Raw genomic sequence first — 27,862 nt, forward strand, 5'->3', positions numbered from 1 at the left:
ATAGTGTAAGGCTGTTGGCCCCACAGGGTCGTGGGGTGTCCCTTATGCTGTGCTGAGGTGCAGGATCTGAGAAGTAAAGAGACAGGACACTGAAGAACTGGAGAAGAGCAGCTAAACTCGGGGGGCCACGCCACCTATGAGCAGAAAGAGGCGAGGCCCCAAACGTCCAGAAGCATCTGTATTTATTAGATACAAGCAAGGGAAAGGGTCGTAAGTGAGGTCATCATCTATAGGCTTAGTGATAGGGCATACGTAATCATGTAACAAGCGAGGGGGGTCACCCCATTATGTCACCTGGGCAGAGAGGTGGGCCATGCACAGCAGGGAGCTGGGCTGTGTGCAGTAGTAGAGGGTCATGTATGTAAAAGAGGTCCACCCCCATTAGGTCACCAAGGCAAGGAGGCGGACTATGTGCAACAGGTGTCGTGTGCAACATTTCTTGTCTAGGGGCTGAAGACTTCAAAGGATTTCTAATAGAAAGATACTGTAAGCCAATGCAGTGGGAGCTGACAGACTTGTGCTCTTCTCTAAGATATTTATGGAAGGATGATTTGAGCTAGCACAGAAGCGAGAAAAGACTGACAGGGTGTGCAGCCGCCATAACCTGGTCACACCAGAGGGGTTCTTCTCCCTCAGTTATTTGCGGGATCAGGCCTGAGGCCTACTTTCCACAGGAACTGGATGCAAGGTGCTATAGCTCCTTTTTCAGGAGGAGAGGCTCTTGCTCCAAGCCTGCCATAGAGCGTATGCGCTTTCAGGCAGGGACGCCACCGCCTGGGTCTTTGGTTCTTGTCCTGGTCTGGCTGTTTTCCCATGAACTGCTTCTGCTCTGTGACTGCTCTAGGCATTCCTCCTACTACAGATTACTATATGGTTATATAGAAAGATTATATAAATCAGCACTAAACATGTTGGTACAGCTCCGACTACAATACCCATGTGATTATATAGAAAGATTATATGAAACTAAGTATGCTAGATACAAGTACTAAGTATGATATATAAGCTAGATATATGTAAGCGGTAAGTTATACTTCAGGCACTAATTCTATAAACTAATATATGATTATATATAAAGGATTATATAAAGGAAACAGCTGAGTAACAACACTATGAACTAAGATATTCTTCAGGCACTAATCGTGCCTGGGGTTTGCACAGCCTTCCTTCCTCGGTGCCCATGTGGGGGGTTACACACGCAATAGTTCTTTAACAAACTACACCACAGTCAAGCGCAAAAGAAACTCTCAGCTTTCCCTCTAGTAAAGGGTTTGTTGCTACCTCTTTCTACAGTGATAAAAATGAATAAAAGGTCTAGGTTTTGCAAGGGCAGATTCACTCCATAAGGGTGGCACCTTCCACCCTCCTGCTGGGTCAGGCTGCAGCTGTCCGTCCTCTGTGATGTGGTTCTGTCCTGGGATAAAACGCTGACTCCTTTTGCACTTCTCTATGCTGACTCTTCTTTAGGGCTCATGTCCTCAACCTGATCTCAGGGGTAATGATGTTTCCATGTCTATGTAGAGCCATAGAAGCTAAAATTAAAATGGACCACAGAGGTCATCTCATTTCCCTCCCTCACTTCACAGATGAGAACACAGAGATGCAGAGAAGTTCACGTCTGAGGTCAGACAACTTCTGGAGCAAAACCCCATCTCTCCTGACCTCTCCTCCCGTGATTCCAACCTCACCACACTATGTGACCTGGTGGAACATACCTCCCATGTGTCACGAAGGTCCACAGTATCAAAAATAATGTTTCCACTGGCATCCTTAGGCAGCAATTCCTCCCCAGGCTGGAAAACAGAGGATAAAGAAGATTTTCTATGAGAATTCCCTTTCTGGTGCCTAAGGAGCTGAGCCACACCACTTTCAGGAGGCTGTGATTATTCATCTGAGCGTGCATGTGTGCATGTGTCTCTGCATTGGGCAGATGTATGTATGCATGTGTGCATGTGTGTGTGCCTGTGTGTGTATGTGTGTGTGCTTAAGTGCATGTGTGTGGACATGGATGTGTGTGGATGTGCATGTGTGTGTGCATGTGTGGGGTGGTAAGAGAAGACACGGGAAAAAAGAAAGATCAGAACAATCAGAGACTGTAGCAAAACACCTTTTCTCCACAGTTACCTGCAGGCTCCTTCCTCCATACGCCCCCACACTTAACTAAGAATGCCTTCCTTACAACTGAAATTTCTTTTATTTCCGAAGGACAGGCTGGTATAGAGGACAGTGCTTACCATAACTATTGATCAATGTGTTTAGCCGGTTTATGCTAACCCAACTCAGATAGTGAGGACGTCAGATGTGCTCAGCCAACGTCCACTGTGATGAGAGGTTGGATCAGTGAAGTGCAAAGGAGCCCCACTGTGCCACGTGCACCATCCCAGGTACCTCTCTTTCCTGTGGGCTGAGGGGTACATGTGGGAGAGACCCTCGCCATAAAGAGGTAGAGATTTCATGTTGTATCTCTGCAGTCTGTGGTGACCTATTAGCTCAGAACCTACCCTCAGGAACACAAGCATTAAGCAATGCAGGTCAAGGCCCTCAACTCTCTAGCAGAGAGGAAGTGAGATCATCAACCTGCATCTCACTTAAGGCTGGGGGATGAGCACAGACAGAAAATTTCAATGTCATCAGCTGTGAAGGAGACTCATGAATGATTTAGCAATTCCATGCACCTCACTCAAACCTACCTCTCTCAGAAAGAACCCAGGAAGTCAAGCCGGAATGAGACAATGGAGGTGCCAGTAAGAGTGAAGAAACCATCTGGGGCATAAGAAGGGAAAAGAAAAGCTGACCTTCATAGCCAGTGGATTGTGGATAATGAAGAGATCTACATAGTCTAGTTGAAGTTTCTTCAGCGACCTTTCCAGGGCTGGGCGAACTAATTCTGGTCTAAAGAAAGTTGTCCAAAGCTGCAGTGAACAAAAGAAATAAAAAAGTAGCTTATGGTTTCACACATTTGGGGACCAAAATTAAACACCAGAGTTAGAAATTGACACTTGAGTAACAAAACACTGTGGTCTAAAACTAAAAGAGCTAGGGCTAAGTTTATGTTATTCCATATAAATTACATCCTTGATGAGATGCTGAGATTTACTGGAATGACTGCAATGTAAAACAACTGTGAATAAAACTTGGCTAGAGCAGGCAAATCAGCTTTAATATATCAGGGGTTAATGGCATAGTCACTGAGAGCAGTCAAGAAATGGCAGGACAGGGGGAATGGAATCTACCGTCCCGTCTAATGAATTCCTCAAAACAATTCTGCTGAGAGATGCAGTCTAAAAACAGGTTGTCATCAAGGTCAGCATGCGTAGGATGCATCTCCAGAAACCAAAGCTTTGTTTACATTGGAAGAAAGGTTTTCCACCCTAGGAAAATGTTATAATATTCAGGAATCGCAATGCTGAGTTGAAAAAGAAAAAAGTATTTTCTAGTCTAGCTCCCTTTTCTGAATAACATCCCAACCTCACTTGACATGTCCTGAGAACAACTACTGAAGAATTAATGGAGTGGCCCCAGAGTGCCTTGGCTAATTCGCATAACAATTGCATAAGTATTATCAATCTTATTTTCTATATGAATAATATCTGCTGCTCAGACACATTGAAGAACTGTGTCCCGCCTTTCACACATTTCAGCACAAAGCTAGCCTTTTCTATGCTTTGATAATGTGCCTTCACAATATTAGGTAAATACGTCGCTCAAACAGAGACCACGTTGTTTTTCTAAATAGCATATCTGAACTGGCGGTGGCCTCTGGCCACTGCACACACAGAACTCTCACCTTGGTGGTGTAGAATATGTCCTCTCTCCTCACAGTACCATCAGCAATCTTCTCCCGAATGGCCTTTCCGACCTCCTCCTCGTTTTGGTAGAAGTATGCTGCGTCGATGTGACGGAAGCCCACATCTATAGCCACTTTGGTGGCTTCCCCAGCCTTGCTCTTGGGAGTCTATGAAACAGGAGTAAGAGGAGTCAGTGATCTGCCTGACTCAGAGCAAATCAGTGCATTTCCACGGTGGCATTTTCTTCTTCTTTTTTCTTTTACCTTTTATTTTGGGTTCAGGGGCACACGTTCAGGTTTGTTATACAGGTAAATTGTGTGTCACAGGGGTTTGATGTACAGATTATTTTGTCACCTGGGTAGGCATAGGACCTGATAGAGAGTTTTTCTGAGCCCCTTCCTCCTCCCACCTCCAACCTCAAATAGGCCCCAGTGTCTGTCGCCCCCTCCCAGTATCCATGTGCGTTGTTTAGCTCCCACATGTAGGTGAGAACATGCGGTATTTGGTTTTCTGCTTCTGGACTAGTTTGGTTAGGAAAATGGCCTCCAACTTCATCCATGTTGCTGCAAAGGACGTGATCTAGTTCTTTTCTTTTTTGTTGTTTTCCATGGTGTTTATGTACCATGTTTTCTTCATCCAGTCTACCATGGACAGGCATTTAGGTTGAGCCCATGTCTTTGCTACCCAATAGCATTTTCACAGTTTCTGCTGGCCTTCTGCTCCCCTTTTGATCCTGTGGGTTTCCACAGTAGACCTGCATACTCTGAGGACAGCAACTAAACTCCTGTAAGCTTCTATTTCCAAATAAATTAGTAAATTAGTGGAATGAGCCTCACTCTGGAGCATGGACAAATCATATCCCATTCAGTATAAATCAATTGTACAATAATAATCAACAGGAAGGCCAAGTGTGGTGGCTCATGCCTGTAACTCCAGCACTTTGGGAGGCCGAGGCAGGTGGATCATGAGGTCAGTAGTTCAAGTCCAGCCTGGCCAAGATGGCAAAACCATCCACTAAAAATACAAAATTTAGCCAGGCGCAGTGGCAGGCTCGTGAAGCTGAAGCAGAGAATTGCTTGAACCCAGGAGGAGGAGGTTGCAGTGAGCTGAGATTGTACCACTGCACTCCAGCCTGGGTGACAGAGTGAGACTCCATCTAAAAAATAATAATAGTAATAACAAACAGGAAAATTTCTGATGCTGGGAGAAATTTTCTAAGGCACTCAATAGAAAGGACAGTTCAATCAATACATAAATACACACACACACACACACACACACACACACTCTCTATATATATACACAGCTGACCCTGGAACAACACAGGCTTAAACTCCACAATCCCACATAATACAAAAATTTTTCTCAATCAAAATTACACCAAGTGTGCCTGCTTCTCCTGCCTTCCTTCCCCCTCCTTTACCTCTTCTGCCTCTGCCACCCCAGAGACAGCAACCCCAACCCTTCCTCCTCCTCTTCCTCCTCAGCCTACACAGTGTGAAGGCAACAAGGATGAAGACCTTTGCAACGATCCACTTCCACCTGAATAGCAAATAGATTGTCTCTTCCTTATGATTTTCTTATTAAGAATTCCTCTTCTCTAGCTTACTCTTCTCTAGCTTACTGTATCATGAGAATACAGTATACCATACATTAACATGCAAAATAGGTGTTAATCAACTGTTCATGTTATTAGTAAGGGTTCCAGTCAATAGTTGGTCTGGATTCACTCAGGACACAGACCTCACCTCACCAAGCTGGCATTGTTGCAAAGTTAGGACAATAACATGTACACGCCCTGCCTCAAATTTCAAACGGGCTAGTTTATATCTGAGATTCTCACCGAGCAAGCTTCCTAGAACAGCAGGACAAAAGACAGCACAACACACACACAGGAACAAAAATTCTCATTCCTGCGTGACTTAAGGTAAAAACACCAGTTAGAGTATTAAGAAAGCTTCTTTTTCATTTAGTGCACTTGAAATGTCTGAATATTAAACACATACACGTATTATAATTTATTCTGGTAAATGAGGGGGTTATGGGAATTTTGTTCTATTCTCTATGGCACTTTCTGTCTTTTCTAACAGTAATAAACATTACATATAACCCATGTAAGACACACATTATGCCTAACAGATGAAACGGATAATTATGCCACTGAAAACCTACTGACCCTTTCCGGCAGCTGTTTTCTAGTGATATCTCATGACAGAGTTCTACCAAGATTGAGCCCATCCATTGGTCTCTCATTTAGGGGGCAATCCCTCCAAAGCAACCCACAATGCCTTTACATTACTGTGACCAGAGTGTGGCACTTCAAGTTCTCTGCAGGGAACTGAATGGATGGGTGTCTGGTGTACTGGGCGAGAAACACGATTCAGCCCTTACTGTGATCTTGTGCCTCCTAAGCCTTCCCATCGAATTACCTAATACTTTGAATCACAGTGGCTCCTTACATGACAGAAGGTTTGGATGGTCAAAGCTCCCTGGCAAATACTTCCAGCCCCAACAACCTCACAGCAAAGCTGCCAGCAAGTATTCATGCTGGCTTCCAGTTCCTTTTGGGCCCTTGGCCCTTCACGTTTCTAACCGGAGCAGCTCTGAGCAGGCTGGAAGATGAGAGCAGCCTGAGCATGGGGTTTTTTTTTAATGTAAGAAACAATGAGTACTTACCAAGGACGGTTGTTGAGGAATTAAATAAGATAATGCATGGAAAACACTTAAGATACATGAAATCACTTGATATATGTTAGATCACAATAATAATAATAGCAATAACAATAAAAAGAATTTGCCAAAAAAATCAATCTCCAAACCCTCAGAGTCAACAACTTATCACCCTCTTAGTGCAAAAAATACAGGACCCTGCAACCCCCTGGGGTCCACTTACGTGTTCAGGAGCATAAGTGCCAAATCCTAGGACTGGCATCAAGTGTCCATCATTCAGCCTCACGGAACGGCTGTGCTTCAGATCCATCACTGCCCACAGCCCAGCTAACTGGACTCTGTCTTTCCTTCCGTATCCTCACTGAGAGTCCAGTAGGAGACAAGGCTGCTGCGTTCTTTATTTCCATCAAATACAAGATGGGTGGGGCGGAGATTACAGCTGCCTACGATTTCAAAATGAAGTTGAAATCAATCCATTGAGTTTTTTTCTGATTCTTTCTTGTCTCTGCAGGCCTGTCTTACAGGAAAATCATTCATTAATGTTTGCAGACTAGAGGAGTTTGAATTTTTTCTTCAGCATTGTTCACATTTGATTTCTAAGTTAAAAAAATTAAGCGTGCCGAAAGAAACTATCAACAGAGTAAATAGACCAGAAGATTTTTGCAAACTATGCATCTGACAAAGGTCTATTATCCAGCATCTATAAGGAACTTAAACAAATTTAAACAAATGAGCAAACAACCACAATAAAAAGCGGGCAAAGGACACAGGACACGAACGGACGCGTCTCAAGAGGGGACAAACATGGAGCCAACAAACACGAAAAAAAGCTCAATGTCACTGATCATTAGAGAAATGCAACTCAAAACCACAATGAAATACCATCTCATGCCAGTCAGCATGGCTGTGATTGAAAAGTCAAAAACATGACAGATGCTGGCAAGTTTGTAGAGAGGAGTGAACGCTTATATGTGGTTGGTGGGAGTATAGATTAGATCAGCCATTGTGAAAAACAGTGTAGTAATTCCTCGAAGACCTAAAGTCAGAAATACTATTCGACCTAGCAATCCCAGTACTGGGTATATACCCAAAGGAATATAAATTTTTATTTTACAAAGACACGTGCACGTGTATGTTCATTGCAGTGATATTCACAATAACAAGGACATGATATCAACCCAAATGCCCATCAGCGACAGACTGGATATAGAGGATGTGGTGCATGTACACCATGGAATACTATGTGGCCATAGAAAAGACCACATGCTTTGCAGGAATACGGATGGCGATAGTGGCCATTATCCTTAGCAAACTAACGCAGGCACAGAAAACCAGTTACCGTATGTTCTCACTTACAAGTGAGAGCTAAATGATGAGAACACATGGACACGTACAGGGTGGAGTGTGGGAAGTGGGAGAGGATTGGGAAAAATAACTAACGGGTACTAGGCTTAATACCTGGGTGATGAAATAATCAGTACAACAAATCTCCATGACACATGTTTACCTCCGTGACAAACCTGAACATCCTGAACATGTACCCCTGAACTCGAAAGTTAAAAAAAAAGATGCAAATATGTCTTTGATAATTGCACCAGGCTTATTTTACAAGGTATAAAACTGTCATTAGGCTAGTGATTCCAAACACTAATTTTCCCAGAGGACCCAAGTTAACTTTCACACCATTCCTTTCATCATAAATCCCATAACAATAGCTTGCTGAAAATTTCCTGAACAAAGCTTGACACCTTGTCCGAAGCGAACACGTAACAGAGTTTCTTAGGAAGACCTACTCCTACTTTTATTATCTTTGTCTCCTGCACCAAGGCCCATTTCATTTTTTGATTCTCATTGTCTTGTTTTCTTGAATCCTTTTGGTGAGAAAAACTTGTCTGAAATCTTGGATGAATGTCTGTTTTCTTGCCTTTCTTTCAGCCGTTGCCTCTTTCTGGAACATCTTTCGCTATCCCACCTAGTTTTCGGCAGTTTAATGATTTCTTACTTATCCAAAAATGCACCTGCTCCAGCCACACATCCTTTATGACTCCTTCTACGACCTCCCTAGATGAAGTTGATACCCTCCCCTGCATACCCTTTATTATTATAGCTTCTACTGTACAGGTCAAAAAACCACATCATTCAAACTACATTCCCAACTAATAAGGAACTTCTGCTAGATAAAACGCCTAACTTATGTTTTCTTTAATGTTTCTATTATGTTGTGCTTCCTGCAACCTGTATTTGGGCCATTGGTATCTTACAGCCAATTATGAAACACACGATTATAATTTATCTTACTTTCAGCTCATCCCTCTGGCTGGTCAAGGTCAGAACTCTGCCTGATTCTATGAGTCCATTTGGTTGCATTGATCTCAACATTGTGTCAGCTATAAATTTGATGAGAATATCCTTTATGTTCCATTACTAAAATTTGCACTAAACAGAGATGTTCTGTGTCAAGTCACAAGAAAATTCTATTTTCATTGATGTCAACTTCCTGGAGTCCGCAATTCAACAGGTTAAAAATTTGTCTAATGTTCTTACAATACTTATCTGTATTTTGCACTAAACGCTTGGCTAAAGTAAGAGACACTGATTCTCCTCTACTTCTGATTCAGCAGTCTAGGAACTTAGTAGTGAAAGAGAATGGGCCAATTTCATTCTGCGCAAAGCCATAGCAGGACCTCATGCTCCCCGGCCTTCTTCTCATTAAATTGCATTAAACATTACCCCAAAACGTTTCTAGATTTGATGTCATGCCTATCATTTTCAGAATCCATCTTCCCTTTGTAATTGGAAGGATAATTGTTTCTGGTTTCCCAGCACATTTTTTATTTTCTAAGGTTTCTGGAAGACTACTAATGAGATAAAATGGAGCTCCTTGTCTTATGAATCAAGGGAGCTCTCTGTTCATGAGACAAGAAGTAGGCAGATGGCAAGATGTTCCCCTAGATCCCTGCCTCCTGGTACTCACGCCCGCGGGTAAAACTCTCTTCTTGACTGTGGCTGGTCCTTGTGTCTGTATTCTTTTTTATTTTGAGATGGAGTCTCCCTGTGTCGCCCAGGTATGATCTCGGCTCACTGCAACCTTCAGCTCCCGGGTTCAAGTGATTCTCCTGCCTCAGCCTCCCAAGTAGCTGGGATTACAGGCGCCTGCCACCATGCCCAGCTAATTTTTGTATTTTTAGTAAAGACGGGATTTCACCATGTTGTCCAGGCTGGTCTTGAACTCCTGACCTCAGGTGATTCACCCACCTTGGCCTCCCAAAGTGCTGGGATTACAGGCATGAACCACCATGCCTAGTCCTTGTGATCTTTATTCTAACCAATAGAATACTGTAAGGCAAAAACAAAACAAAACAAAAAAACTATTTCCATCATTAGGAAATACAAGATTGTCACTTCCGTCATGCTGGCCAATTCTGCAGTCTTCTCAGCTTGCAGGCTTTGATAAAATGAGTGGCTTTGTTGGAGAGGCACACATGGAGAGGAGCTGAGCTTGGCCTCGGTCCACCAGCCATCTAAAAACTGAGGCCTTAAAACTGAGCAAGAACGTTCTTCTCTCAGAGCAAGTCTCAGCTTTCGGCATCACCCTTTTAGCTGCACTGAAGGAAATCCTGGCAAGTTTTCTCTAGCAGAGACCACCAGAGAGGATGATGAGGGGATAATTTCTTCTTTCCCATACCAAGCGAGTTACTTATCAGAGGAATAAAGGATGTTTGAGCCCTTCCATATCAAGTATCATCTGAGAAAAGGCAGTATTTGTTTTAAACATTTTACTGGACAGAAAAAAAGTAATTATTTACAGCAAAACCACAAAGAGTTGGATAGAAGCCCAAAATTCTGATAGGACATTTAATCAAATAGAGCAGAGTTCAGTAAGGACTGCAGTTCATGAGGAAAGGGTAACCCAGGATTATGAGAGAAATGTTAACACTGCATGGAGACAAAACGCCGAACACTTCGCTGTGGGAATGTGTCCCCCAAAGTCCACGTGTTGAAAATAGAATCCCCAATGCAACAGTGTACAGAGATGTGCCCTCTAAGCGGTCACTAGGTCATAAGGGCCCTGCTCTCATGAATCACTGACCTCATTATCGCGGGAATGCGTCCGTGATCCTGAGAGTGGGCTTACTGTCAAAGTCATTTCAGCCCTCTCTTCTTCACTCATCCTCTTACCCCTGTTTTCCCACCCCCCGCCTTCTGCCATGGATGACACAGCACAAATATCCTCACCAGATGAGGGCCCCATGATCTGGGACTTTCAAGCCTCCAAGACTGAGCCAAACAACTTTGTATTTTTTATGAGTCACTCAGTCTCAGCTATCCTGTTACAGCAACAGAAAACAGCCTAAGACACACCCATGTAATCCTCCCTGAATAAGTGGGATTGTGTGGTGAAGCCACAGAGAAATGACTCAGACGGGAAACACACCTCACCCCTCCTTTACCACCCTACACAAGCAGGGCGCCAAAAAGATTGCCTTTTAGAGTTCATCTAATCCCAGTCATGGGGAATATCTTTCCCCAGGCTACAGCAGAGCAGGGGAGGGAGGAGGAGGGGCGCTGAGCACAGGAGAGTCAGTCAGCCTTGACCCTGGCCCCAAGTCCTCAATGGGGTATCAGTGAAATACCGCCTCCTGTAGTTCAGGCTGATGGGGTGGGAACACTGCGTTATGTAAGTGTCAGTGTTCACTGAGGCAGATAACTAGAACACATGAAAACTTATTCGTTCCTGGAATAATTCTTAAATCTCATTAAGGCTTCTTAAGCAGTCACAAGATCGAAGCCACTTTGCCGGAGGTTAGGATTAATAGGTGGGGCTAGATAGCCTACCTATAGTTCAGTTCCAGAAATATTTGCTGAGTATCTTTTGCATGGAAATCGGTGTTCCTAGCATTTTTTTTAAGTCAGGCACGTACGAATCAGTCCAATAGTTCCACATGCACTTTTGTCAGGCTGTATCTTCACGTCTTTCCCTGGGCTGGGACTAAAACAAGAGTCTTTTTTGAAACAAGGACATGGGAGTGATGGTATTAGGGCAACTGCATCATGACGGAAGAAGTAAGCGGGGAGAGATGGCAGAAGTAACGATCTATAAAATATGCTAGCTTTTGGTAACTCCGGAAGCTATTTTCTTTCATTCCTCATTCTGTTGCTGTGCCAGTGGATCAAAGTCTCATTTGGCCTTCGCTCCCGCCAGTCTGTATGTGTCTTCTTCATGCATTTGGTGAAAGTTTTCTCTTTACCATTATCTTGACAGATGCCCACTTCCTCGTCCTATTGCCAGTAAGTTAAATACAATCTTCTTTGCATCCATCCCACATCCAGGGTGACTGCATGGCAACAGGCAGTGAGGGAGGGAAATATGGCAAATAGCAAAGCCATAACTCCTCCCTACCTTATCACACTGCTCTGAGTAACCCCAGTGTACTTCTCTGAGAATCCTGCTTATCACTGGAAAGTGTCCTAACAAACCCGGTTGGTTCAGAACATTGTGTACCTACATCTGAGTCATTGAGAACAGGACACTTTCTTACCAAATAAACCTATAAAGTTCAATTACACTCTTTCCTGTACTACCAAATCCATTCAACTGAATTGTAATGGGTTCTGAGTATCATGGACAATTTAAGTTCAATGCACATTTATAGAACATTGTAAAGTTTACAAAGCACTCTCAAAAACATGAACTCATTCATTAAAAGAATGCTCTCTAGAATCCAAATCACAGCTCTTTTCTTTTAAAATCCCTGGTGTTGTCTCTACATGAAATCGCTTTTCTTATGGAAAGTTTTAGAGCAAGACAGTTAGTAAGCCTTGACCTTGCAGAAATCAATATTATTCTATAATATTGTCACAATTATGACCACAAATTCATTTCTATACAGAAGATCCCGAATATATATCAAAGAAAAAATTTAATCCATAATTTGAATTGTTCGTATCGCCAGGACTATGAAATTCTTCAGGTGGTAACAATTCCAGTACAAATCCGAGATGTTACATTTTATGCATATAATGCCTAAATATTATAAATGCCTAAATTTTATGCATACGATGCCTACGTGTAACATCTTATGCATAGAATGCCTCATCAGATCCAGTAAAGGCCACGTCCATTTGAGAACATGTTGGGCCGACTCAAACTTCAAAACTAAAATTTAGAGACTCAACTAAATGTGTCTTCAGTGTTTCAAAAGCTCATGGGCAGCTGTCATTTTATATTTGTGTGGTATCTGATGTCTTTTTTTCTCCTTTGATTTTTCTGGAAAGTAGCAAATTTAGTAACCTAGCAATGACTACTTCCTATAAGTCATCTCTACCATCCAAACCAAATTGGGATATCTTTACTTCTTTGACAGTTCCAGATATTGGCTACACTCTAATAGAACCCTCTGATAAATTTAATCCTCTCACCATTTAAAGGAAATCCTCTAAAAATGTCTCTGTTCTAGCGTCTCATAGATCCTTCAGATTCCTTGCAGAATCACGTAGGACAGTTTACTGACCCCTGATCTGGTGAAAGAAGTTACAGTCTTTTGGGTACTCTTGCTCCCATGAGTCATTTTCAGGAGTTGGTCTCTAAATGTCTGCTGTCCCTTCAAAGACAAAGCAATATTGTCTGTGAGTTTAAAAGCCAAACTCTATCTCTGTAATAAATATGTCACATATTAATCAAGGAGTTTCCCTATTTTTATTTATTCATATATTTTTTATAGACAGGGTCTCACTGTGTTACCCAGGCTGGATGCAAACTCCTGGGCTTAAGTGATCCTTCCACCTCACCCTCCCAAATGGCGGGCACCGTAGGGGAATGCCACCATGCCTAGCTGCCCTACTTTCACGGGAGGTTTCACAGATCTTGTAAGCTGTTCTTCCTTGTCTGGCTATAAATGGGCTTCCTGTCACTCAATGTCAGTGCTTAATATAATCTAGACTATAGCATAGGTAGCCCAGATTATTTGCCATGACTGGATTAACGTCTTAGATTTATATTTCCAGCACCTTCAGAGTTTAGCATCATCCAAGTCATGTGTCTCTCTGGACCCTTACTTGTAGATGGCGTTATAATTTATCATTCAAACCACCATACATGGGGCAACAGACTTAAATTGGGAATGCAGGCAAATCTGACCCACGGCCACCTCCACACCTGTGCGAGTATTTGGACACAAGGCCTGGACTGTGTCTTTTCAATATACAGACACTACCCTCCCATACCCGATGGGCAGCACCAGAAGGAAAGGTGAACCCTCAGCACCTGGTTGTGGGGAAACCTCCCAGGCCTCCTTTGTTTTCTGGCCCTCCTGAAGAGCCTGCCATTCACATTCATAGAAATCCATAATAAATCCAAAGGTGTTTCCAACAAGCTGCCACCAGAAAAAGAGAGCCTGTGTTACACAAAAACAATCTGCTTTTACACAAGAGAATGAAATGAAAGCCCCAGAGCAAACAAGGGCTGTTTCGTGCTTCTGCAAGTCAGGTCTCAGTGTTCCAAGGTGGTCCAGGGGCTATTGCACCTCCTTGACTCCTCTAGAATGTCCTGGCACTGAAAGTTGTCTCTCCCTCCTCTGCCAGAAAAACACACTTACTAATATTCAAATGTACATGAATTAAGAGAATACCAACATGTTATTTTGTACCAGTTATACCACATGAAATAATTCTTATTTATTCATTCAAAAACTATTTATCAAGCAACTCCAACAGGCCAGCCTCTATCCTAGACACTGGGGAAACATCAGTGAACAGCAAAGAGAAACACCAGCCTTCATGGTGCTGACTTCTGATAAGGAAAGACGGAACCTAAATAGAGTAAGTGAATTATATGGCACGTTAGAAACCAAAAGATACTGAGGAGAAATGGAAGGAAGGGGTGCAAGTGTTTCTGAGAAGTGAAATCCTACTTATCACTGCAAAGGGTCCTAACAATTTAAATAAGTAAACTGATCAAGGAAGGTCTCCCTGAGAAGAGGATATTTAACAAAGGCTTGAAGGAGCCAGAGAGCAAGCCGTGAGGATGGCTGTTGGGAAGCAGCAGTGAGAGCAGTGCCAAGGCCCTGGGGTGAGCACATGCCCGGCTTTGAGAAACAGGAGACTGACGTGGCTGGGGCAGAGAGAGAGGAAGTGGGAGGCGAGGTGAGACAGGTGATGGGATGGGCATGAGGATGGGAGCACGTTGGACATGAGTGACAGGGGAAGATTTTGAGTGACATGATCTGACTTACATCTCACAAGGAACATTCTATCTCCGGAGTCGAGGCTAGACAGCAGGGGAGGCATGTGGGGAGACAGGGAGGCCAGTTAGGAAGCTACCGCACAGACCCAGGCAAGAGAGGACATGGACTTAGGCCAGGAGAGTAGCCACAAAGGTAGTGGACGCCTTCAGATTCCAGATAGGGTTTGAAAGTACAGCCAACAGGATGAGTGCCCTCTCCATTTTCTCTCAACTGTGCTGCTTTTTATAAAATATGTGAAAGCCATTTTTGGCTTCAAGTATGAAAGGATGAACTCATTAAGCTTCCCTAGCAACATGCATTTGGCCATTGCTATGTTTTAAATGTTTGTGTGCCTCCAAAATTCATATGTTGAATCCTACCCCCAAGGTGATGGTATTAAGAGGTGGGGCTTTGGAGTTGATGAGGTCATGAGGATGGGGCCCTTGTGAATGGGATTAGTGCCCTTAGAAAAGAGGCCAAAGGGAGCTTGTTTGCCCCTTTTGCCGTGTGAGGACACAGTGAGAACCAGGAAACACAGCCTCACCTGACACCAAATCGTCCTGAGCCTTGGCTTGGACTTCCCAGCCTCCAGAATGTGGAGAAATAAATTCCTGCTGTTTATAAGCCACCCAGTGCATGGCATTTTTGTTTCAGAAGCCTAAACAGACTGAGACAGCCATGATCACTCTAATCTTTTAAAAATCTTTTCCTTCACATTTGCACAATCCAAGAGCAGGTGCTGACTGGAGATCCTTCCCCTCCTTAGAGAACAGCGAGCTGCTTTTTCTGATTATACAAGGGCTTGTTTACCTGCCATAGGATTTGCAATTGAGAACACTACCTTCCCCAGGGGCAATTCTAACCCCTCGGCACACTGCTTTTAGATCAAAATAGGCCCTCTCTCTTCACCTACTGTTCACTTTCCTCTGATTACAACAAAAAATTAAAGGAGAACCAGCACAAGCCCACATACAGGCGTGCACACCTACAAGAACACGCTCATGCACACACTCACACATGCACACACAGAGATATGCGTGCAGACACTTTTAACCTCTTCCTATACTACATCTGTGTTACATTATCCCCGCCGGGCTTTTTTTTTTCAAGTTTTAATGAAAGCTTGTATATAAGATCACTTTATTCCTGCATCTTCTCAATCGCTTCCTTCTGGTATTTGCCCTTTTCCTTTCCTACTTGGTGAGATTTGGCTTCCTGAGACCTCGGTCACATCGGGATCACCACCTGAGACATTGATCACCACCTGCGGAAGTCTGTCCTGCAGACCTTGACTCAGCAACAGATGAACGAAATACACTCTGATACACCTGAGTACAGTGAATTCAAGTGGGCTAGGGAGGTCATTAGCTGCTCTCAGAGGGCGACAGCAGCTAGTCAACAATGACTCCCTGTTCCTCCTTGCATTTATTCAGTACAGGTTTACTAACAGAAGTTCTAAGTCCACACACTTGTGGGTAATTAACATGGTTAAAAGAGTGGTTTTATGAATGATAAAAAGTCTTGGTTCTGGAGCCCAGAATAAACACCAACGGGTAATTCCCCTTCGACCTTGCCCTGGGAGGATCATCCAGTACAAAATTTACATGAGCAAACAAATTAGAGCAGGGACAAAGGAATGTGGGGTAAACAGACTTACCTGGGGAAGCTTTTATTATTCTAACCTTTACCCTATGACTTAAAGTTCTAATGTAAAAACTGGCTGCCTTCAACCCATTCCATTAAAACTTTTCGGCCTTCCAAAAGGTTTGAGATATAATCTTATAACTTTCCCTAATATTTTGCCAGCCACGCCGAGTGAATCCCAACAGCTTTCTGGGCAAGGATCTTTTTGCAGTCTTGGTCCAGTTTTAGCCTAGAGATAACCCCCTTGCTGGGGTGAAAGCCCACATGGACAGTTGTGTTGTTAGTCTTTTCCTGCTGCACCTGTTCAATGTAGATGACATATTTCTTCCTGTAAATCCGGACTTCTTTGCCAATTTGTTGACCTTTATGGTGTCCTCACACAACCTGAACTTCATCATCCTTTCAGATGGGCATGGATCAAACACTACTTCTGTCTCAGCTCTTTGGAAAGAGGGGAAGACATAACCATCCTGTGAATGTGGGAAGGTGCATGGAAATGCTTTTTGCAGCTATTGCTTCGGTCAGAAGTCACAAAGGGATTGAACTTCATTGTGGCTGCTCCCACTTCAGTGACGGCCACAAAGGGCCCCACTGGTTATTAATGTGTTTTTCAACTCATGCATTTAAACTATGTAATCTGGTATATTGTAGAAGAGAACTGTGCAGCATTAAATATTCGCATCTCACGCTCACATGCACAGAAATATTCAGATAAAAAAATACCAATTGATGAAGGTTAATGTTGACTCACTGTGATTCTTCAAAGACTCACAATTATTTGATCAATTTCAGGAGAAACTATTCTATTTTTGCACTATGTTCATGCAAATTGCCTAAGACTCGTCCGTTTCTGTTATTTCCATATATAGAGTGACTGAATGATTCTATGAATATTCTGCCTCAGTATTTAAAAAACATTCTCCTGTAATAATTGGAAAAGTTGACAGAAGTGATTAGATTTGTCTTATTTTGTAAATCTTCGTGTGAACCTTCAGTATCTCTTATTTTGTGAATCTTCATCATAATATGAAGTATTACTCCCATTACTTTTAGGAAAATAACCAATGCTTACTTAACATGATCCTCATAAGATCACATAATGTATATGTCTCTGTATGCTCACTTTGTATTTTATCATCACTATGTGTTGCAACAAAGCAAAACCAAATTCCAAGATAAAGTCAGCCGGCAAACTTTAGTGAATGCTGCCCTCTAATGCCTGCCTCTGATATTACATCAGTTCAAGCTTTTGACCAAAAACAGACACAAATGAGGTCACTTAAGAAGACTTTACCGGCTGGGCGCGGTGGCTCAAGCCTATAATCCCAGCACTTTGGGAGGCCAAGGCAGGTGGATCACGAGGTCGAGAGATCGAGACCATCCTGGTCAATATTGTGAAACCCCGTCTCTACTAATACAAAAAAAGTAGCTGGGCATGGTGGCGCGTGCCTGTAATCCCAGCTACTCAGGAGGCTGAGGCAGGAGAATTGCCTGAACCCAGGAGGCGGAGGTTGTGGTGAGCCGAGATTGCGCCATTGCACTCCAGCCTGTGTAACGAGAGCGAAACTCCGTCTCAAAAAAAAAAAAAAAAAAAAAAAAGACGACTTTAGCAATCATTTCCAAGTTCCCTTTGATTAGCTCATTCCACAAATTGAAGCCCAGTCAGGTGTTTCACCCAAGAGTGACCGGCAGAGAGAGTTAGAACCCAGAATCTCATGTGAGATGTGAGGTGTGACTGAAGGGCTCTAGGGATGGTGCCTCCCCCGTCAGGCCTTCTGAAATTCACAAACAAAGCGTGGCACTGCCCCTAAGAATCTATTACAGCAAAGGACATAGCTCAATTAAGAAGCAACCAGAATTCATGCAGCTGGGGTCCTGGTGAGGGACAATTTGCATATTATACCAGAGTAGCAGGTGCTGTGAGGTTTTGTGTATTGAACTCAGGATTTCTAACTCAATCCTGATGATGGCCACTATGGGCCTTCTAAGCAAATTGAGAAAGGTCAGTCTCGCTCAAGGGTATAGGGCGGGTCTGAAGACAGGAAGACCAGCAAGGCTTTATTGCTTTATTTTGGTAGTCCAGGGTACCAACGAGGCGGACTGCAGGACTTCTCCTTTTCTAGCTCATAGGGTGTATTAGTCCGTTTCATGCTGCTGTTAAAAACATACTGGAGGGCAATTTACAAAAGAAAGAGGTTTAATTGGACTTACAGTTTCACATGACTGGGGAGGCCTCACAATCATGGCATAAGGCAAGGAGGAGCAAATCACATCCATGGATGGCAGCAGGCAAAGAGAAAGAGCTTGTGCAGGCAAACTCCCCATTATAATACCATCAGATCTCATGAGACGTACTATCAGGAGAACAGCACAGGAAAGACCCACCCCTATGATTCAATTACCTCCCACAACACGTGGGAGTTCAAGATGATGTTTGGGTGGGGAAACAGCCAAACCATATCACAGAGCTAATGGGAAGATGGTATTATCCGGCTGCCTAGAAGGCACAGAAGGAGAAAGGGTTGTGGGGCCAGAGCAACAGTCACTGTGGACATGCTGAGCTTGAAGGTTGTGTACACAAATATGAACCTGACAGAGCCAATCCTTCAAAATGGATCCCAAGCAGCTAACCAGGTGCAAATGTTAAATATAGCCAAGCAGCCATTTGTTGACTGGAGATCACACAAGCACCGTAAGTTCCCCAAAACCCACACCTCTGTTTAACTTTGGGACTTTCAGAGCTCACTTGAACCAACCTAACAGAGTTTACCTGAACCAACCAGTTAGAGGCCGTAGTCAGGCTCACCGCATGGTAGATGCTCAATACGTGTGAGTTATCCTTATAATCATTATCAGATGTGTGGTAATATGGGGATATTTGCTGATAATTAATTAACAGTAAGACTAACCTTGACTGATACCAGCCTTGAAAGTGTTGCAAATGTTTTTCTTACTGCCCTGGGACCTTCCCTGAGTCGTTTACTCACCGTCTACACCAACCAGACCCCCCGCCCCCATAGAGATGCCTCCATCACTAAGTGATTTACTGCCTTCGTTCAACTTCTGTACCTCATCCCCTCCCGTAGGCACCACATGTATATTAGCAAATCAATGAAAGCCAAAGACTGTAAGGTCAAATGTCCAGCTATTGGGCAATGACACAGTTTTACCTCTGCTCCCCCTTGGGTTGTATGTCTTTAAAAAGGGAAAGAAACTACTTTTTGGGGAACTTGGCTTCTTTTGGACACGAGCCAACCAATGCTCTGCAGCTAGCTGAATAAAAATCTCTTCTTCCCTCACTCCGGTGTCTGAGGGGTTCTGTCCGTGGCTTTTCCCGCAAAAGAAAGACTCTGACACCGACAGCTACATGCAGAAGGTCTTGAGGGAATGTTCCCAGGAGATCACCTGTGAGGAAATGAGAAGGCGAGATTGGGCCCAGAGAGAAGCTGACCCAGGAAGCAGCTGCGACGGAGGCCCTGGCTGCACCTGCAGAGAGCTATGGGATAATTCTTCTATGTTGTCTCAAATTGAGGCAAGGGGCTGGCACTTCAGATGCCTACATCGGCAGTCATTGGCAGTGAACCTCCCCAGGAAGGTGAGGCTGTGGGTGACCTTGGGTGAGGCTGTTTCCTGCCCAGGAAGGGGCCCAGCTGTGAATCATCCTGCCATCCTGAGAACCTCTAGAACTACAAACAAAACCATCAAGCCACACTGCTGGCCACATCCTTTCCCCTCAAATGATGTGGGGACATGCACCCTCTCCCATGAGCTACACCTTCTCCCCATGCCCTTAAAACACTCAAATGAGTAGGGAAAGAGTTCTCCTACTAACATATCCCTCCAGGTAAATGAGAACTCAGATCATCTGACCTAATGCTTCACGTTCACTGAGAGTTTAATTAGCCAGAAGAGCACCTATAGCCTCATTAACCCTCTGTGGGCCATTAGCAGTTAGAAGAGCAAACAGCAGCTGGACAAAGCAAACACACGGTCCTCATTGCTAAAGCTGAACATTGCCCATGTGGTAGTTACCAGGGCAACAGGTTGTCGCTAATCCTGCCCAGGTAAGCGTGGTTAATGGGCCCTCTGTGACTCGAGGCAGGACTCTGTGAAAGGGAGACGGGAGAGTGAGCCAAGGCAGCCACCTAAGGCTCCCTGCTTTGTTTTGCTGAGGGAAGGCTGGACACAGAGTCAGGCCATGTTGGTTCCTGACCACACATCAGCAGCGCGTGGACAGCAGGGTCCGGGCTGTGTGGTTGGGCGGAGGAGGTAAAGGTAAGGTCAGAAAGGGGGACAGAAAGAGAGAAAGGACTGCTCTTACTGTGGCATGTGCATTGATGAGCAGAGCTAAATGCAATGGAAGAATAAGGAATAAAGGCTGACGGCTATTGTGTAAAGGAAGAAGAGCAGATGTTAGAAGTCATCGCAGAATTCACCTGGACCACTCCTTTGTTTTAGAGAAAAAGAAACAAAATCCCAGAGAAGGGCAATGCCTTGCCCAGGGTCACACAGGTGACTCATGATGGAAGGCAAATTAAAACTTAAATGTTCCGATTTCCATTCTAGGTTTCTATCCACCTCCCCAAATAAAAGAGAGGAAAAGGAGAAAAAAAGACGACAGGAGACAAACTGGAGAAATTAAAGAGATAAACTAGAAAAAAAAAGAAGAAAATAGTGAAAATTTAAACTGGGAAGGAGATGGAAACAAGCAAAGAAAAAAATAATCATCAAAACTAATGCTGATTCTAAAATCCATGTGCACCAAAAGAGCCAAGAAAACTCTGAAAAGGAACAAGATGTGGAACTAGCCCTTAAGATTCCAGATACTCTAGAGGTATCATAAGCATAATAGTGTGTTCCGAGAACAGTAATTACAAACATATCGATGGAATGGAGCATGAGGTCCAGAAACAGAGCAATGTCTCTACGTGGAGTTTAGCACATGATAAAGGTATCATTTTCACCAGTGGTGGTTGGATGGGTCGAGGGGGACCTCTCGGTAATGGTATTGGCACCATTGGCTGCAAATCTGTGGGAGAATTCAGCTAAATCCCTACTTCACACCATTTCCTCCCCAAAACTGAGAGAGGAGTAACCTCAATAAAAATGGCAATCAATATTAGGCAGTATTTTTAAAGCATTAGGAGAAAATACAGTCCTGCATAGCTAGGAAGATGGGAGCCTTCATACCCAAAGTGTGTGCGCGCGCGCGCGCGCGCACACACACACACACACACACAGCCAAAGGGAAAAGGATTGTTATATTTGACTATATTCGAATTTAAAACTTCTGTTTTATAATAGAAACCCAAAATGAAGTTAAAAGTCAAAAGATAGTCCAGAAGGAATATTACAAATATCTAATTCAGAACTCAGAGCTGTACAAGATAAAGCACTTCTAAAATTAATACAAAAAGACAAAATTAAAAATTGACAAAGAGCAAGCAATTCAAAGAAGAGGAAATGAAAATATTCAATTACCATGTGAAAAGTAGACCAACCTCACTGTGATCAGGGAAATGCCAATCAAAGTAAAATGAAACACATCATACTCATCCACCTGGCAAAGTGTCCACGTGTGATGACATGGGGAACGTGGAACTCGTGCATTCACAGCCAGCTGGCGAAAGTGAAATGGGCTCAATCACACTGTACAGCAGAGCACAAAATCTATTGACGCTAAATTCCCAAATTCTCACTTTCCTGTTTAAGTGAATGAATAAATGACTTGTTGCTCTTGTAGTAAAGAGAATCACGTTGACCAAAAAATTAGAGATGGAATGTCAGCATGGGAACCTGGGCAGTAAAGGATGTTGGGATTTCGTGGCATGTCAGCCCGCAGCTGAAGCCAGAGAAGGGTGCAGAGCCACGTACAAGAGCAGGGTGCAGACAGATGCCAACCCAAGGGTCCTCGCTGCATCCCTCCTCGGAATGGTGGTGTTTAAGACCACTGCCTCCTCTGGCTCCCAGACAAGGAAGACAGCTCTGCTGTCAGGTTATCTCATTTTCCAAACCTCAGGGATGAACCTATTTCAGGTTGGCAAGTGAGTGAATTAAATTCCTTAGTGGCAGGGTCAGTCACGCTAAGTGAGAAAGTTGACTCAGCCAGGCAAGACTGACGCGTATCACTACTCATGGCAGGGTCCCCGCATGTCCACTGCTGAGTCCTGGTTGGCCTCCCTTCCTTGAGCTGACTCATTCTTCATCTCACTTTTCTGTGCAGAGTTGCTGGAAAGGACACATCGGGGGGCCGGATAGAAAGGAACATCCCCTAGGTGTAGGTTACACAGGAAATTGAAAAGCTGTCAGGTGTGAGGCACGAAGAGTGGGCTGACTTCCTGTACTGTGGGTTTCTAAGGGCACTGGTGAGACAATGTCAGATCCAGGCAGGGCACTAGTCAGGTTGAACACATGGAAGCTAACTAGCTAAGGAGGGGAAGGTGAGGGGATACTGGGTGCCCGGCAGAGCCAGGTGTTCAAGGGCCTGGTCCCTTGCTCCCCTGGAGGACCTGTGTCTACCTTCCTCTATTCTGCAACCTTAAAACCTGAGTTCCAGGGTTTCTTTGTCATATCTGACTCTGACCCTCTGTGTTTCCAGCCCCACTTCCCATTTGTGTTCTAGGATCACCCTCTGCTCCTGATCCAGTCACAGTAATGATTGTCATTCCCTGGGTACTAGGCACAGTGCTCTCCCTGATCCAGTCACAGTAATGATTGTCATTTTCTGGGTGCTAGGCACAGTTCTCTCCCTGATCCAGTCACAGTAATGATTGTCATTTTCTGGGTACTAGGCACAGTGCTCTAGTACTAGTCATAGTTCTCTCCCTGATCCAGTCACAGTAATGATTGTCATTCCCTTGGTGCTAGGCACAGTGCTCTCCCTGATGCAGTAACAATAATAATTGTCATTCCCTAGGTACTAGGCACAGTGCTCTCCCTGATCCAGTCACAGTAATGATTGTCATTCCCTGGTGCTTAGCATCTTTCATGAATTATCTCATGTAATAAACTCTGAATATCTGACTCTAGGGGTCCATGACCATAAATCCCAAGCCCTGTCTCCTCTGGATGGTCCTGACTAGGTGCACCGCCTCAAACAAGGATTGGGCCTCAAAATCCCCAGGGATTTTTTTATGAGTCCTAGTATGTGTATTTTGACAAAGTACACATACTAGGACCCATCAAAACCCTCTGAAATAGAATCTGTAGGGGTGATGCCTCGGAGAGGCCATCGAGGATGACTTTTGATAGAAAGCCACCCATCTGGACTCTGGGGGGCATCCCAGCTTTGACTGATCACATCCCAGGGGAAGGGACCAACCTCCTTCTCCTGCCATGGAGCCTCTGCTGGGGCCCCCATCTGGGTACCCAGGCTATTTAGCTTCTTCCTTCAACCTCCTCCCTCAGAGAGATATTATAACTCAGGCTGCATTCCAAAGCCAAAACCCTCAGTGCCATGGGGGTTAAGCACTGGTTCAGGCGGCCCATGCCTCTTCTCATTCTCAGACTGCTTGGCGACTCTTTCGGCACAGGCCACCCAAATCCCAGAGAGAACCTTTGAGTATGCCACACCCATCGCTCAGAGGTCTTCAAAACAAAATGCTAATGGCAACCAGAAATAGGACTGTTCAGCCCCCAGATTTCATGGTAATAAGGAAAGAGCCCATGAATCAGGGAACTGAAAGGGTAAGGGGTGGGAAAGGTCAAAGCAAAAGGGAGTGTGGAACCCATCACCTGAAGCAGCACCCAACCCACCCGTCTCTGTAATTAAGCACCAAATACGAAAGCAATTAAAATAATAACAATAGCTGAGCCACTGCGCTGGAAAGAGTGTAGAGGAGATGAGGGGGTGGTGGCCTTGACCTCATGCACTAAGACAACATAAAGGATTTTTCTAAATGCAGAAGCCACCCACTGAGCACAGTGTTAAGGGGCCACTGAGAGAGGAAGCAACTCCCGTTCTTGTCCAGAGAGGAGGCCAGTGCCACACAGCACAGCACGGGGGTTAAGACCAATCCGCGGTTTCAAAGACAGTCGTACCCGAATTAAAATCCCAGCTCCTCCACTTTCTGCCTATGGGATCTCAGACACAACCTCTTTATCTGTTATTGGGAATAGTCATTGTATCTACATCACATAGCAAATGTCATGTGTCAGTAGCCTGACAACTGTAATTAAAATTATACGAGCGGAACATTTATCTCAGTGCCTAGGTCCGGGTACGAGCTCAACAGATGGTTGACAATCTCTGCTATAACAGTTCCCTTTCCCAGTTTCCACTCCTGACTTCTGGATGGGGGCCCGGTAGGGACTTTGTTACTCAGTCTCATTTTCTCCCCACACACAAAGAGGATAATTACCTCTGACCCCAATCCCACTTAAGTCTTTATTTCCCCAAAGGGTTAAACACACATCCAACATCTAAAAAGAAATTTTTCATCAATCTAGTGTAAAAATTGCATTTGCAGGATCCCATAAGCATCACCATTCCTGTTTAACAAGACACGAACCCTGGTGAGCCAACAAAGAAAAAGTTATAGCACCTCTAAAAGGGCCCAGCAGCCAGAGAGAGAAAGAACTGACAAAACGCTCACAACACACACCCAATACGACACAACCAGCATTCCTTAACGATGGGGCTACATTCTAAGAAATGTAATCGCCATTAGGCGATTTTCTCATTGTCCAGATTTTGTGTGCTTACACGAACCTAGACGGAATACACCTAGGCTGGAAGATAGAGTCTATCATTCCTGGGCTACAAACCTATACAGCATGTTACGGTACTGAATACTACAGGAAGTTATAATACAATAGTAAGCATTTGTGTATCTAAATATATCTAGAGTACAGTCAAAACACGGTATTATAATCTTATGGGACCACTGTTGCATAGGCGGTCTGTCATTGGCCAAAAATTACTATGTGGCATACGACTGCATTACTCCTGAAGAAGAAAGATGAACACCTGTGATAGAAGATAATAAGAATAGTTGGCTGGGCGTGGTGGCTCGGCCCTGTAATCCCAGCACTTTGGGAGACTGAGGCGGGTGGATCATCTAAGGTCAGGAATTCAAGACCAGGCTGGCCAACATGGTGAAACCCCGTCTCTACTAAAAATACAAAACAATTAGCCAGGCGGTAGTGTCACGTGCCTGTAATCCCAGCTACCCGGGAGGCTGAAGCAGGAGAATCGCTGGAACCTGGGAGGCAGAGGCTGCAGTGAGCCAAGATTGGACCACTGCACTCCAGCCTGGGGGACAGAGTGAGACTCCGACTCAAAAAAAAAAAAAAAGAATAGTTAAGGAGACCCTTACAAAGCATTTTAAAAGACTCCAGGGGCTTACCAGAAACATGTTTTGGAATTTAAAATCTAGTGACTATAGACCAAATGTAAAAAATGTGTCGAAGTACAGAGAAAAAAATTGAGAACAATTGACAAGTCACGATTGGTCATTCAAACCTGGGTGAATAGCAGACATTTTCTCATTTCAAGGAAAACAACTGACACTATTTGTCACCAATGATAAAATTTCAGCTTTCAAGAGAAAGTTATCGTTGGAAAACTTGTCTCAGCCACTGTGGCCTCACTCAGAAGGAAATAGATCATGTGAATAATCCTTACATTTGGTAACGAGATTGAATGTTTTGTTGAAAATCTTCCCATGGATGGCCAGGCATAGTGGCTCACACCTGTAATCCCAGCCCTATGGGAGGCCATGGTGGGCAGATCACTTGAACTCATGAGTTCAAGACCAGCCTGGCCAACATGGTGAAACCCCATCTCTACTAAAAATGCAAAAAATTAACCAGGTATGGCAGTGGGCGCCTGTAATCCCAGCTACTCCAGAGGCTGAGGCAGAAGAATCACTTAAACCCTGGAGGCAGAGATTGCAGTGAGCCGAGATTATGCCACTACACTCCAATCTGGGTGACAGAGCAAGACTCTGTCAGAAGAAAAGGAAAGGAAGGAAGGGAGGGAGGAAGGGAGGGAGGGAAAGAAAGAGAGAAAGAGAGGAAGAAAGAGAGAAAGGAAGAGAGAGAGGGAGAGGGAGGGAGAGAGAGAGAAAGAAAGAAAAAGAGAGAAAGAAAGAAAGAAAAGAAAGAAAACCACAATTCTAACAGTGCTTGTCTCAAGAAAGAAAGAGAGAAAGAATGAGAAAGAGAAAAAGAGAAAGAAAGAAAGGAAGGAAGAAGGGAGGAAGGAAGGAGGAAGGAAGGAAGGAAGGAAAGAAAGAGAGAGAGAGAAAGAAAGCCATAATTCTAACAGCACTTGGAATCAGAGCCAGCCCTGGACGAGGCTGGAAACTGGCCTGGCTGGAGTTGGACTGATTCTTAGCCCCTCGTCCACGCCTCCTCCTTCCTCTCCCCACCTGTGCTTTGTTCCATTGCCTTCTGGCTTGACCAAGGCCCCCTGCCTGTAACAGTTGAAGAAATTCCTCTTTCCATTGCATTTGGAGCTGAATCTGGGTTTCCTGAAGGCTGACAAGACTCAAAACAGAAAGCCTCTGCCACTGATTGCAGACTCCGTGGCAGTGCAGTGGGAGGGAGGGTTTGAGCTGTGCCCTTCGCTGAGGAATGTGCGCTGCCTCCTCCCAAGACTCAAGAGAGGGGACACAAGACAGCGGCACAGGTGCTCCAGGGACCCGACACAGAAGTGCTCTCGGCTGCCTGCATGTGGGTGGGAAGGAGAGGCTGCCCCAGCCCCCTGCTGGTTTTGCTGCAGGCTCAATTGTAAATCCAGCTCACACGGCCTCATCCCCACCCTGCTCACTGAACCGGGGCCCTAACTTCCCCCTTAGATGGAGATGACCAGCAAAGCCCTCGGCTTAAATGAGTTTCTCTGTTCCTCAGTGATCAGATTTGACTCTGATTTGATTTCAAATGCAGAGAACATAGATCTATCATTGTGCTGGGCTTAATAGAATTGAAGACCTTTCTCCTGTCCACATTCTGACAGCAGAGACGGTGGGGGCCGGGCAGGGGGGAAGCAGAAACCAGTGAGGCAGAGCAAAGACTGTGCGATTCCTACGGTCATCCCAGAAGGGAGAATAAGACGACGTCCGGAGCCGCCTTTCTTCCTGCCTGCACTGGAAACCACAGCCCTGCAGGGAGGTCAATTCCTGCCTCCCCCAGAGACACGTAGAGCAGAGGCGACTACTTCAGTTTCCAGGCCTCTCACAGCCGCCAGCCTGGAGCTGTCCCCACGCCTCCCAGCCCATCCCCGGCTTCCTTAGGCCTCCGCTCGGGCCACCTGTCTCCCTCCTCTTTCTGTCCAGGTTCACGACTGAATCTCAGTGTTTCCTGCCTCTTGTATCTCCACTGAGGACAGCCCATGCAGCCCTGAATAAGTACCACAGACAGCCACGGGGCCTTAGCCTAAAATTTTCCCTAAAATCTCAGGCACTGTCTCCACCTCCTCCTGGCCCACTTCCATCCGTATTTTGGCCAAACCCCACAGCTCAGATAGGATTTCTCATGAGCTCAGAGACCTCCGCCGAGGCCACTGCACCACCCAGGCTACTCTGGGGGTTGGCA

At 44.6% G+C, this 27,862-nt stretch overlaps 1 protein-coding gene across 9 annotated transcripts in view; it reads right to left on the minus strand.

Annotated features, from left to right (window-relative positions):
- Positions 1-26,766, minus strand: part of LOC105710891 (aldo-keto reductase family 1 member C15) — a 34,547-nt gene extending 7,781 nt beyond the window's left edge. Inside the window, exons 1-5 of one of the 9 annotated variants that reach the window (XM_012443395.3) lie at positions 26,698-26,766; positions 6,682-6,901; positions 3,788-3,955; positions 2,796-2,912; positions 1,716-1,793 (exon numbers count right to left, since the gene is read on the minus strand). In XM_012443395.3, coding sequence (XP_012298818.2) covers positions 1,716-1,793; positions 2,796-2,912; positions 3,788-3,955; positions 6,682-6,768 — 450 coding nt within the window. In that variant the 5' untranslated portion in view covers positions 6,769-6,901; positions 26,698-26,766. Of the gene's footprint in view, positions 1-1,715; positions 1,794-2,795; positions 2,913-3,787; positions 3,956-6,681; positions 6,972-8,756; positions 9,400-9,432; positions 9,682-9,713; positions 10,193-10,548; positions 10,699-18,535; positions 18,643-26,697 lie in introns of those variants that run through there. The other 8 variants (XM_012443390.2, XM_012443391.2, XM_064369083.1 and 5 more) reach the window with 8 other exon arrangements.
- Between the last annotated feature and the right edge of the window lie 1,096 nt (positions 26,767-27,862).

This window comes from Aotus nancymaae, unplaced genomic scaffold (genome assembly GCF_030222135.1).
Source record: "Aotus nancymaae isolate 86718 unplaced genomic scaffold, 86718_ANA_hifiasm-v0.15.2.pri h1tg000083l, whole genome shotgun sequence".
In the NCBI taxonomy this organism is placed as follows: Eukaryota; Metazoa; Chordata; class Mammalia; order Primates; family Aotidae; genus Aotus; species Aotus nancymaae.